The following is a 13,227-nucleotide window of genomic DNA, read 5'->3' as shown; positions in this document are numbered from 1 at the left end:
ATATTTCTTCTTGAATATTGTTTCCAACATTGATTGTGGGTGAGTTTCGCCCCGTTTCTCTTCTAGTCGATCTTGAATATGATTTTGTAATACTTCTCGATCTTCTACTCTGTAGTTTCATATTTTCCATCTTCAATTCGTGATTTTGCCTTGTTAGATTTGCACGTTCTTCTGCCTCAGCTCTTCTTTGTTCATGTATTCTTCGTCTCAACATTTCTAACGCTCCAATTTCTTCATCTCCATGAGTTATTCCTTCATCTGCTTCTTGATTTCTCTCTGCATGTCTATAGTTTCTGGTTTGTTTCTCTTCTTCTACTTCTTCTGCCGAATTTGATTGCCAAGTGTGTATACTCACCCTATCATGATTTGTATTCCTCCCTTGTACTAGTGTTTGTTGAATTGGTGGTTGAATTTGATTTTCTCTATCACTTCTCATTCTTGTAGATTCTCCCATTTCACTTCTTTCTCTCCCAGCAATTCTCTTGCTTCTTCTAACAATAGTCAGTTGTTCGGATGTATTTCTTCTTCTAGCCATTTCTTCAATGTTAACAATATTGCAAGAACTTATGTAAAATTCTTAATCAATCACTCTAAATCTTCACAAATCTCAATATTAATCTTCAATTTTTTCTAGAATAATCTTCAATACGTCCCTGTTTCTAGCGCCATTATGTAGTTGCAGGAAATCCTACACTACACCCCTCATATGATTTCATTATTACTCAACTCATTTTTAGGTTTACACTCTTAATTTTATTGATCAATCTTTGAATGTTCTTACAAGAAAAGATAAAGGAATCAAGAATGATCTCTTCTCTAGACTTTCTCTCTCCTATTTACTTGTTTCTTACTCAAAAAGATCTTCCTCCCCTTCTTTACAACTTGAACGACTATTTATAGGGAAATACATAGTGGATGACAGCTAATCTGTCCTTTATTTTCGGGTATGGTCTGCGACATTCTCGCAACCTTACAAATATTAATTTCGCAAGCTCTCTAATTTTCGCAGGATTATCACATATTTCTCGTGATTCTAGCTGGCGTCGTTTATCGTATGATTTCTGAAATTGTTCTGCGACGTTGTTGTGTTGTGTTGTTGATAATTTCGCTGAGACATTATCATTGCGAGATTCTGATCCTACAATATGATGATGGAAGAGGATTAGCAAACACAGCGATGAATGTTAAGGATGATAATGGAGTAGGAGTTATTCACTTTGCTGCTGTAGAAGGAAAGTTAAATGTTCTCAAGTACTTGATTAAGGAATTGGGACTTGATGTCAATATGAAAGATAGAAAAGGTATAATTGAATAATTATTTAGGGCTTAGGTTAAGAATAGAGATTTGTGTCTTAAAACTAATTGTGTTGGCTGAACAAGTGATTCTCCATTGTTACATGTAACAATGGATGGGAATATCAACACTGTTGAATATCTACTCGGAAAAGGTGTTGATCCTCAGACATCCAACACAAAAGGTTATAGTCCTTTGCATTGTGCTGCTAAAAAATGTATACTACATTTCTAACAATTGAAGTTCATCATATTTTCGAACCTTTTCTCGTGTTACATAGCCTTGTTTTAAATCTATGCTGCATCTTTTTCTTTTATGGGCATGAATTTAATCTGAGGTCGAATGCAGGATACACGGAGATACTTACCAGACTACTTTCAAGAGGTGTTAATGTAAATACTTTAAGTGAAAATGGCACACCCCTAGATATGGCCGCTAATCACGACCAACTCGAGGCGTTGCAGATTTTGTTGGAGCAAAATGCAAATGTGAGTTGGATTTACGTGTTGTTTATGAATACATGTGCAGTTGTGAATCATCTACATATAGAACCCTATGTCTGTTTCTGATATAGTTGATTGGTTGTTCTGCCACTTATACACAGAGTTTGACACTATGTTTAGTCTGTTTTATCCCTGAACAATTATAATTTAGTGAGTAGTGGATAAAGGAGTTTCGCTCAATATCATACTTTAGTGAGGCGTCTGATTATCCTTTCACTTGAGCGCAAGTAACTTGGAATTGTAGTTAAGGCAGAATACTCACTGGTGCTTGATTTGGTTAGTCAACCATGGATAGCTACAACACAACCACTAAGAATTTCTCTCTTTAATGTAGTTAAATAATCTAGCTTTCTTCTATGCAGCCTAATTTGTCTTCTCGTCGTGCGTTTACAACACTGGCCGGATCTATTGTATCTGGATCTTTACGATGCGTCGAGCCTTTACTTGAGGTTCCAAATACAATCACCCTGTTGCAGGCCTGTCTCTGGTAGTTTTCTTAGCAATAGCTGCAATTTTGTTCTCTCTTTGTTGATTGTAGTCTTCCAAAGGGCTAGTCAATATTTACCTTGTGTTTTTAATGTCAGCATTTGGATCTGTTTTATTATTTTTGATTCCTACTGCTGTGGTAGAATTACTTCTTTTTAATCACGTATTTAATCAATTTAGTTATTCGCATTTTTCTGAGTATTCCCCCAAATATAGCAATATATCTGGGATGATTGAATGTGACAGAAAAACCAAAAGCTCGTATCTTGGATACTGAATTCAGCTGGAGTTGCCTTTGATGCGTAATTAAGATGTCAGTCACCTGTGTAATCATTTGGTAGCGTACATAGAACCCAAGAGAAAATAGATGTGTTTAGGAGACCCCAGAGTCTTCTCACCAAAGAAGCAAAGTAGAAAACAGATCCGAGATTTCAGAGATGTTGATTTTTATTTTCTGCATAATTTGCTCCCCAGATTGGTCAGAATTTTCTTTTAGTAAGCTCTAGTAGTGGTTCAGTACGTTCTGAATGAAATAGCTTCGTTAGAGTTTAGCAAGTTGGTCTAGAGTTTAGCAAGTTGGTCTAGATCCTATTGAGTACTTCGGTTATTTTTTATGCCTGTATAATATGAAACACTTTCTTACCTTCTGCCATCTTTGTAGACTGGTGCTGACCCAGATGGTGGATCATATGGAGCGACACCTCTGGTAGTTGCGGCAACAAATGGGCTTACACAAACTATCAAACTTTTAATTCAAGCTGGTGCTAAACCAGATATCACAAATACTGTAATTTTATTTGACTTTCACCTATTTCATTTATCCCTAACTTCGCTATTTCGATGTAGTTGTCGACCTATATTTTCTCTCAACCTGCAAGCTCAATACATCCGGATGACATCCTTGTTGCATATAGTATACCGATGTAACATGCACGGAACCTTTAGGAAAATCTCCTCACCATCTTGGTGATTCATGAAAAGAATCAAGTCGTTTTCTAGTACGGAGTTAGAAACTGTTAGATGTTGTGCCGAGAGCTTCATATTGTTCCTCAAGGCATTCCAGGATCCGGCATCAGAAACGAAAACTAAACATTCAACGGAAGCTAATGCACATATGACACAAAAGACACATAGATTTACGTGGTTCGGCAATGGCCTACGTCCACGGGCAGATGAAATTCACTTCATTCATATATCAGAGAATACGCAATGCACATGACACTCAGCACCCGTTCTTCTTCTTCACATTCTCAACTCACCTTCAAATCTCCCCCAACTCTCCCAGCCCCGAAGCCATGAGAGGATCTACATCTTTCTAATCGAGAGATTACTTCTCTTCTTTGTGAGGAGATGTCCACAACCTAAGGGTTTAGAAAAGATTTATGTAGATGATGTAGATAGTTATAACCTAAAGTTTATGCCTTTATTTATAGGCTTACAATACTTCAAATAGGAAACCAAGCTTTACTCTAATTTAGGAAATCCAAACTAGCTAAGATAGGAAACCCTTGTTTAGATAGAAGTCTAAACACATTCCAAAAATCAGTAAAACCTGATTTAGGAAATCACACTATGTTTCCTAAAAATCGAGCCAATATCCAACAATTCTCCAGCTTGGAAAGATTTCCAGGACAACTTCTACTTCACTATTCTCTGATTTCTCCACCTTGGCATGAAATCTCGACATTCACCTTCCACGCCTTCATATTCAACTTCCTTCAATCACCCGGAGGTGCCAATCATCCGTAGATGCTTCAATTCCACTAAAGGACTTCAATACTTCACTCACCCATAGTTTCCAACCATCCGAAGATGTTTCACTTCCATAAAAGGACTTCAATACTTCACAAACCCGTAAGTGCCACCCATCCGAAGATGTTTCAATCCCTCATAGGGCTTCAGTTCTCCAATCATCTAATGATGCCTTCATACTTCAATCATCCTAAAGATGTTTCATTCCCACAAATGATCTTCAATTTTTCATTCATCCGAAGACGTTGCACTAGTACAATTTCCAAAATCCTTGTCTAAGGTTCAAATGTGTCAACCGACACCAGCACACCGTATGGTGTTTCAAATCCCATTTAAGGATAGAATGTGCTTTAACATGTGCTTCACAAATTCAATCCCATAACAGGGATGCAACTGTGTCTAAAGACACCAATACACCAAAACGGTGTAACAAACTCAAAAGACACGATTAAGTCCAGGAAGGCCTTACTCGAATTCCACCACTTCTTTTGCTACATTGCTAATTTCTCAGCAAATCCAATTATCTATGAGTTCTTGACGCGTCTTCAACTTCATAGATTTTCACATGCACATATTCTTCAAACTTGCAAGATTCAATTCTTTGCACATTTGCTTCAACTTGAAGGATATAGTCTTTGACTTCAACTCACCACTTCACCTGTCAAATTTGATCTCTTTCTCCATCTTACTTCTTCAAATTCCGACACTTCGTCTTTCAATGCGGAGTTCAATATTTCATCACATGCAAATGTATGGTGTACCCCCATACCTACGAAGTTTTCTTCGAAGATGAAATAATTCATACCTTACAAAGTAAGTTCCTGGACATCTGTGTGAACACATTCCAGTATTCCATATGTGATGATATTCATGATATTTTTATATCTTCAAAAAACTAGAACTTTCTACTCCAACTCTAAACTTGATTCTTTCTCCACCTTCAAACAATGTTCAAAAAATTCTAAACTGCGTGATTATACGTTCTTCAACTTCATGCCTTAGGTGCATGATTTAGTCTTCAAATGTATTAGCGCACTATCTAATACTTCTACTTCCATATTCGGAAATACAGATTTCCATTCTTCAATCATTTCATCAACTGCATTGGAAAACTTCTTCAATACTCCACCATTTAAACAACTTTAAACCCGAAGTCGAATGGATCTAATGATTCCATATTCTTATTCAAACTTCTCGAGTTGTACCTAAGTACTTCAAACGAATGCTTAATATCTTCAACTTCAAACTCCAACTCCTAAAAGTCAGAAAATTCTCTAGAGAATGCCTATGATAAAAGCATTCAAACTAGAAGTTCCACACCATCACTAGATCTGCGCTCACGTCTGAACTTGAAACTTCTTTCCTTGTTTTCCAATGTCTTTCCTTACGACAAAAGGAAATTCAATTCACATATCGCGTTCTTCAAATAGTCTTCGCCTAACCATATACTTCACATGTAGTATTGTACCTTATAATTGTGAAGTGCCACAATGATACCTTGTTCCTTGCAACCAAGTTTTCGCCTCAAAAAACGTAATGTATCCACATGACCAACCTGTTTTTCCACCACGGTCTTGCACTTCTTCAACTTGATGACTTCAAATGGTAAACACCTTCATTCTCCGCCAAATATCATCAAAACAACAAAGGTAACAAACCACCTAGCTCCTCTTTCAAAAAACAGTAAATGAAAGAGGTGCCTGCAAACATCTGAATGGATGATTCAAACGTACCATATTTGCAGTGTTCAACGGTACGAAAATCTATACTCCTACATTGTTGTGTAAACAACAAAAGCTTGCAGAAATTCAATCCTCGTACGTTTACTCTTTAGGTAAGTTACTCACTCAACACATTCAAATAAACCCTTCTTCAATCATATACCCAAGGTGTATATGCCAAAAATTGTGTCGACTTCATCTTCAATCGCTTCTCTTCAAAACAGAACAAGAAACTACAGCTCCACCTCACAATATCTCCATATAGAAAATCTATTACCGCGTCATCAATCGATCATTAACAATGCAATATGCTTATAGCTACCAGCTTCAAGCACTTCTTCATGAAATTAAACTCTTCACCTAGAATTTATCAACCTTCCACTAGTGCCCTCGCAACACTAATACATTCAAACGATCAATAATTCTCACATGAAACCAATTAATAGGTTTCTGCAATCCTCGCTACACCATGCAACTGAGGCAAACTTGAGTTTTAATTTCTTCAATTCCTTTGACTACGTCAAGGACAACATGATCAAATTATGACAACCGGTAACATTCACAATTGTTCCCCTTGGTACTTCGAACAATTCTAAGGATCTTTTACGAATTCAATTTTTGCATCTTTACCTCTTCCAACGTACAAACCATTCAACTTGTACTTCAAACATGATTCTCTTGTTTCCTTGCAACTTGGCTTGCAAAGCAAGCACATTCAAACGGAAAACCAACAAGGTATTCCCAAATAGTCCACAAAAGTCTCAAAAAAACGAGGTAAAGAACAAAAAACAACCAAACACCTTTATCAAACTAGTTAATAAGGTTATGGAATTACTCACCCGAAGCTATGCAAAATACATAGGGTTTAAGCCTAAAGAAGTATACCAACGTCAAATCCTTCTTTCATGTAGAGCTTCAACTTCAAAAGTGTATCAATCAACAATAAACGAATGTGAAACACTTCAAATACATTCGTTTATGAGTAATTGATACTTCAAACGGTGCTTGTCAAATCAGAAAAAAATCCACCTCTTCACCTTGATGCAATTCAAACGACCTTGTCTCCAAGATTCTTCACATGAGGCTATACAATGATTTTTTGAATTCCAAAGTAACTCTGATTTCAAATCGATATAACTTGATTCTACAACATGCCTATTGATGCATCTTCTTATAGGCTTTTACTTCAATCTCCAAGTATGTCTTCTTCCATAAATCCTCCCACGTTTTCTGACGAAACTGTTACCACTTTGCACCATAGTTCTAAAACTGTCATCAATCTTCACCACAAGTTTTCAGAACTATCACGATTCTTCTACCACAAATTTCAGTCAAAAAACGTCACCTTGTCTTTGTGTTCTTCTTCAAATTTGACATCTTCTTTGATATCTTCACACACCGTTTCTGACCCAATTCAAACGAGCAAACCCTAGATTTCAAGAACCTAAACCTAAGCTCTGATACCAGTTTGTTGTGCCGAGAGGTTCATATTGTTCCTCAAGGCATTCCAGGATCCGGCATCAGAAACGAAAACTAAACATTCAACGGAAGCTAATGCACATAGAACACACAAGAAACAGAGATTTGCGTGGTTCGGAAATGGCCTACATCCACGGGAAGCAAAAATTCACTTCATTTATATATCAGAGAATACGCAATGCACATGACACTCAACACCCGTTCTTCTTCTTCACATTCTCAACTCACCTTCAAATCTCCCCCAACTTTCCCATACCCAAAGCCATGAGAGGATCTACATCTTTCTAATAGAGAGATTACTTCTCTTCTTTGTGAGGATATGTCCACAACCTAAGAGTTTAGACAAGATTTATGTAGATGATGTAGATACCTATAACCTAAAGGTTATGCCTTTATTTATAAGTTTACAATACTTCAAATAGGAAACCAAGCTTTACTCTAATTTAGGAAATCCAAACTAGCTAAGATAGGAAACCCTTGTTTAGATAGAAGTCTAAACACATTCCAAAAATCAGTAAAAACTGATTTAGGAAATCACACTATGTTTCCTAAAAATCGAGCCAATATCCAACATTAGACTGATTACCCTTCATATGATCAACTAAACTCAAAATTGGTGAAATAGTACACCAGAGTATGATAATATTAATTAAGGTTCTTCTAGTAACACTTCTAAATAGTTGATGTGACCTTACCTCAGATGCATGTTGAATTTTATGCAAGTAAGTAACCTCTTCATCAATACTTCTCCAGGCCCAGCATTCTGAATCTATAAAATGGTTCCAATTATGTAGGACTATTATTAAAACATAGATCTTGCATTTTAAAAGATGGGTTTGCTAGATAATCAGGCTTAAGAAATTTAACTTTTTTTTTCTATCACAGTATGGACTCACATCATTAGAAATTGCCACACTCAATGGTTTTCATAATGTTGGTGAGATTCTTTTCCCTGTTACTTCTCGTATTCCGGAATATACCGACTGGAGCATTGGTGGAGTAATTGCACATGTACAGTCTGATCAAGCCAAGAAACATGTATTCAACATATAACTTACTTCTTTAGTTTATAACCAAATAATTGGTGGCCTTCCTTCTATTATTGTTGCTTAAATATTAGGGCAAGCTTGCTATTCGTGAAAAATATGGACGTTGAATTTGACTTGGTAGTTTGCATTTTGAATGAACATTTTTTTTCCTTGGCTAGCTACTTGGAATCAACTGCCTACGTTGCACCATTTTCACCTCATGTTTCTTACGTACAATATTAAAACTTGGGACTTTTTTCACTATGGCATATCTGAATCTAAATTAATCAATTTCCTGTGAATGCACGTAGAGTGCAAAGAAATAGTTTGGCTCTCCAATTTAAGCCATGGATTGCGGATAAGCAAGTGCAACATGTATGAATAACTAACTTGCATTACTGGTAGACCCTTGGTATAGTCTTTCTACTTTCTTCTTTTTTATGAATGGAGAAACTTTTAGGAATTGGACATTTGTTCTTTCAGTAACGTCGTTTAGGTCAATGCATTAAGATTGGAATAACCCCGACAAGTATTTAGTTTTTCATTCTGTGACGGTATAGATGACGCATGTTTAAACAATGCAAACTTTTCTTTCTATGAAAATAACATCTTTTTCGTTAAAGAAGCAAACCAAGTTTACTATAATCTTGTCAAAGCTGCATCAAAGTTCATGACTTATTTGTTTTTTACATGTATACCCAGAGTGCGATTTTTATCATGCTATAGCTGCTATTTTTGTAACCTATGTTTTATGGTACATTATGTCTTTATAACTGTGATATCCTTAACTTTTGAAGAGGGAGCTGAAAGCCAAGGAAAAGTTTCACGAGGCAAAGTTAAGTGGCGCTGATGCATTTAAGAAACAGGACTATTTTAACGCAATGGTTTGCTACTCGCAGGTACCTTTTCTTTTTAACATGACTCTATATATTGTTAGATGGAAGTGAACCCTGAATTACGTAACGATGATGCTTTTAGTTGAATTTCTGGCTGCGAGAATTGTTAACTTCAGTGAATTCATTTTGATGTATACAAATTTTATTGTCATTGTTGGAGGTTCCAATTTTTTTGAGAATTAATTGACTAGTAGTGTATTTCAGGGTTCTATCGTATATCCTTGAATAAAAGCTGTTTGACTTCTTTATCCCGATTTCTTAGACGGTCCTGCATAACCTAGCAGCCTAGTTTAGTATTAACTATTTAGTTATATTGGTCTACGTATGAACAATGCTAGTCTAAGGCTGGAACTTTCTCATCTAGTTTACGTATCCATTTCTCTCAAATGGTTATGTAGTTGAATGCTGGAAAATATCTCCACCATTTCGTTGATTAACGTAAAGTTTACGTATCCATTTCTCTCAAATGGTTATTTAGTTGAACGTTGGAAAATATCTCCACCATTTCGTTGATTAATTATGTGGTGTTTTTTTTTCAGAAGCTTCAAGAAAATACTTGTAGTTGTATATAGTGTGACGTTGTTCTCCACCTGACGTGATATTTTCATTTTATTGAGAAAATATATTTTAATTGATTCAATCAGATTTTTGGTGTTTGTTCGAGGTCTGCCCATTTCCTAAAATCTATTGAAAGCTTTGATTAATTTTTTTCTTCTCACGAGTTTTACCTAATTAATACTGCCTTCAATCGATGAACTGAATACCCTCTATATTAATCCCTTACTGGGTCGCTTGTAGTGATTGTCGATGTCTCATACTTTCATTTTTTTTCCATCTTGAGTTCATATTTTCATTCTATCTTATGTTACGCGAAGCAACCATTACATAACTAATCTCTGTTTTATGATGCGAATATAGGCAAACGAAATTGATCCGCATGACGCAATTATACTTTCTAACCGGAGTATGTGCTGGGCCCGCATGAAAGAAGGCACGGAGGCCTTAGAAGATGCCAATGCATGCATATCACTAAGGCCAGATTGGCCTAAGGCTTATTATAGGGCAGGTGTAGCGTACACTTTACTAAGAGTAAGTGTTTTCCCTTTCTTTCTTTTTCCTTCCTTCATAAGAAAGAAAATGCGAAATGTATTTCTCATTTCGTGTTTCCACTGTTTATCTTGCTGCTTTCTAGGTTTTTTTTGTAGCTACCCTTAATATTATAATTGATTCATCTTTGATGAGCATTTTCTAGAACGCAATCTTTATTTGTTATCGAGCAGAAAAAATAAAATGGACTGTGTTTTCAAGTTTTTTTTGTTGCATTCTTTATTGCAGAGGTACAGTGATGCACAAAAGGCCTTCCTCGACGGTTTGAAGTTGAGTCCTAATAGTCAAGAGCTTAAAGATGCATTCATGTTGAATTCTACTACCCCGCTCTTAAAAATTATAATTATTTGATCTATTTTATTTTATTTTTAAACTTTTGTGAGGAGTACATGTTTTGTCAAAATACGCACTATCATCACGAAATGAAGTTTCAAGTTACTTCATCCGGCAGTCTGGTTACCAAAACTTGAAATGATCTTATCCAGATTCAATAAATGCCAAAATAACATTTTTCCCATTTTTTTACTTGATAAACATAAACATTTTCTCGCGGCTTTATCTTTTAAGCCGTGTCCCTGAGTCATTTACTTCAGATGGTATAGTTTTCCCCAAGTCATTTACTCCAAGTTTCCTTAAGTCTCTTTTCCTGGTGATATTAGGTTCTCATCTGGTTTCATATTTTGGTTCTTGATTGGTGTGTACACATATATCTCACTATCAGACACGTGTATATAAAAAGATACGTGAAAAGCATGCAGGCCAAGACATCAAAACATGATGCGCTGCGAAACACCGAATAAACCCCGAGGAGTTACTTTATCTCATCTCCAAAAGAAGCTAAGATCAACGGTGGAGAGAAAGTTAGCTGACACGGACGTGACAGGGGCAAAAGACACTTGTCTGACACGAGCAGACCTCTCAACTACCCGCATTAAACACTCTGAGCAGTGTACGTGTCGATCAACCTGTGGAACGAGCGAGGATATATCTGCGGGATCAAGGGGCAAACACAGACCTCTGCGTGATAGACGCAAGAACTCAAGAAGATAAGGTTTCAACGGCCTTCAGAGATGGGTCCCGCATTCTAACCTTATAAATACCGCTTCTCCACCAAGAGGAAGGGGGATCGGAAAAATCAGGAAGGGAAGGAGAGAGAGAGATTGCAAGTGTAAGGTAATCCTTTAGAAGAGAGAAACATGTAAACCCAAAAAGTCATTCGACTACTCATGTAACCGTGAAGAATATAGTAAAACAACAAACCCCGTGGACGTAGGCCTTAGTGCTGAACCACGTAAACCTCGGTCTTGTTTACATTTCAGCACTTTATATTTGTCTAATCTCATGGATCTTTACTTATGCATTTTGATTTCTTTGTTTTTACCTATATCCCGTGCGCAAACGCCATGCATGGAGTTGTTAGATGAGGCTATGATAAACCCGAAGGTTTTGAGCCAAGAAATCAACACTAGGATATCATCATCACAAATCTCTCTAGATTACGATGATTGGTTGTGAGCATTCGGATGCCTTCGTGATTTGTGTGCTCACAATTGGCTACAGGGAAGCTGTTCAAGCCCAGTTGAAAACTCTGTGAATTGGAACAATATCTTGTCTGGAAGAAGATGGATCGCAATGACATTTTTTGACATCTTTCTGAATGAAATTAACTTCACTACATATGTACAGCCCTTTTCTTAGGTTACCATCTTTTTGAAAACACAAGGCCCTACCTCTTTCCCTACTTTCACACTTGGAACCTCGAGACTGATTCATACATTTTGCGCAAGGGTATCAGTTTGATATCTTAATGTCTAACTTCAAGATGTAAGACATATTATCTGGAAACAAGTCCTGTCAAATATATCCCACTTTCATGTACAGTCACCTCACTTAATATCCGACTTAAAATCTTTGTATTTATTGTAGATTCTTTTTTAGTTAAGATTGGGTCCTGACTCCTGAGGTTTTGGTTTTTGTTTCTATTTTATTTATTCGCGAAAATTAACCTATTTTGGGAACTCGTAAGTATGTCAATTGAGCAAGTCTATAGGTTATGTATCCGAAAACCAGACGAAAAGGAACTCTATTGGACTGAATGTTCCATTTTGAACCGAAGTTCGGGCAATTTGTATATGCACTATATCAAATGAAAAATTATTACATCTTGATAATTAGTTAAATATTAAAAAATGTACTCCCTTCGTCCCACTGTTAGATGACCAAGTTTGCACAATTTTTAAGGCAAGGAATGAAAGGGAGTATTTGTCAAATATATTTTTTATAATTATAAAAATTTAAAATTGATTTATCTCTCAAACTATACCACGGATTTTCGTAAACTTTGTATCATTGAAAAGCATTTTAAAACACATATGTAACGAATATAAACATGAATATCAAATTATACATATTTCTTATACTACCGATAATCAATCAAAATGATCATTTTAGGAATATCCCTTGTTGAATGAGATAGGTCAACAAATAGTGGGACAAACTTTTAATCTAAATAGGTCATTTAATAGCGGGACAGAGGAAGTATATTATTTTTCTTTTTCTTTTTAACATCCACGTCTGAATTCTCGTAACATCCATCTAGGAGTCAGACCAGAGTTACAAGAAGACAACCATGGTAAACCTTGGGAAAAAGACGAAACATTTTGTTCTCTACACAACTTGTAAAGCGATAGTCCAAAGCCTAGTTAGCAATTCGGGGTACGGATAGTAGTTCGAAACGGCATATGTATGAGAATTATGCGGATTTAGATAGATCGGATTCGGTCAAAAATCCGGTCAACGGTTCGTTGTTCGGACAGTAGTTCAGAACGACATACGTACGTGCATATTCGTTTTATAAATGTGAGTTCCGCACTTAAAATTTGTCTTACATATATGATAAATTGATAAGTATTATGACCTTATTACGAGATTAATTTTATGTGTATATAATTTATAAGATGA

The 13,227-nt window shown here is 36.2% G+C and overlaps 1 protein-coding gene across 1 annotated transcript; it reads left to right on the top strand.

Moving 5' to 3' along the window:
- The first annotated feature begins 1,177 nt into the window (after positions 1 to 1,177).
- On the top strand, positions 1,178 to 10,617 carry LOC113311683 (ankyrin repeat domain-containing protein 7-like). Its single transcript, XM_026560486.1, has 9 exons — positions 1,178 to 1,301; positions 1,643 to 1,782; positions 2,160 to 2,246; positions 2,336 to 2,446; positions 2,945 to 3,070; positions 8,121 to 8,273; positions 9,061 to 9,162; positions 10,078 to 10,248; positions 10,495 to 10,617. Exons 1-9 carry the CDS (start codon positions 1,178 to 1,180, stop codon positions 10,615 to 10,617), a joined length of 1,137 nt encoding a protein of 378 aa, XP_026416271.1.
- Positions 10,618 to 13,227: the final 2,610 nt, after the last annotated feature.

This window comes from Papaver somniferum, chromosome 9 (assembly GCF_003573695.1).
Source record: "Papaver somniferum cultivar HN1 chromosome 9, ASM357369v1, whole genome shotgun sequence".
Classification (NCBI taxonomy): Eukaryota; Viridiplantae; Streptophyta; class Magnoliopsida; order Ranunculales; family Papaveraceae; genus Papaver; species Papaver somniferum.
Note: the sequence above shows the minus strand (reverse complement) of the source record. Positions and strands in the feature narration are given on the sequence as shown.

Coding starts and splice junctions, on each gene's coding strand:
- LOC113311683 (XM_026560486.1), top strand. CDS start 1,178: ATGAATGTTAAGGATGATAATGGAGTAGGAGTTATTCACTTTGCTGCT. Junction 1,783..2,159: donor TGTTGGAGCAAAATGCAAAT/GTGAGTTGGATT, acceptor TCTTCTATGCAG/CCTAATTTGTCTTCTCGTCG. Junction 3,071..8,120: donor AACCAGATATCACAAATACT/GTAATTTTATTT, acceptor TTTCTATCACAG/TATGGACTCACATCATTAGA.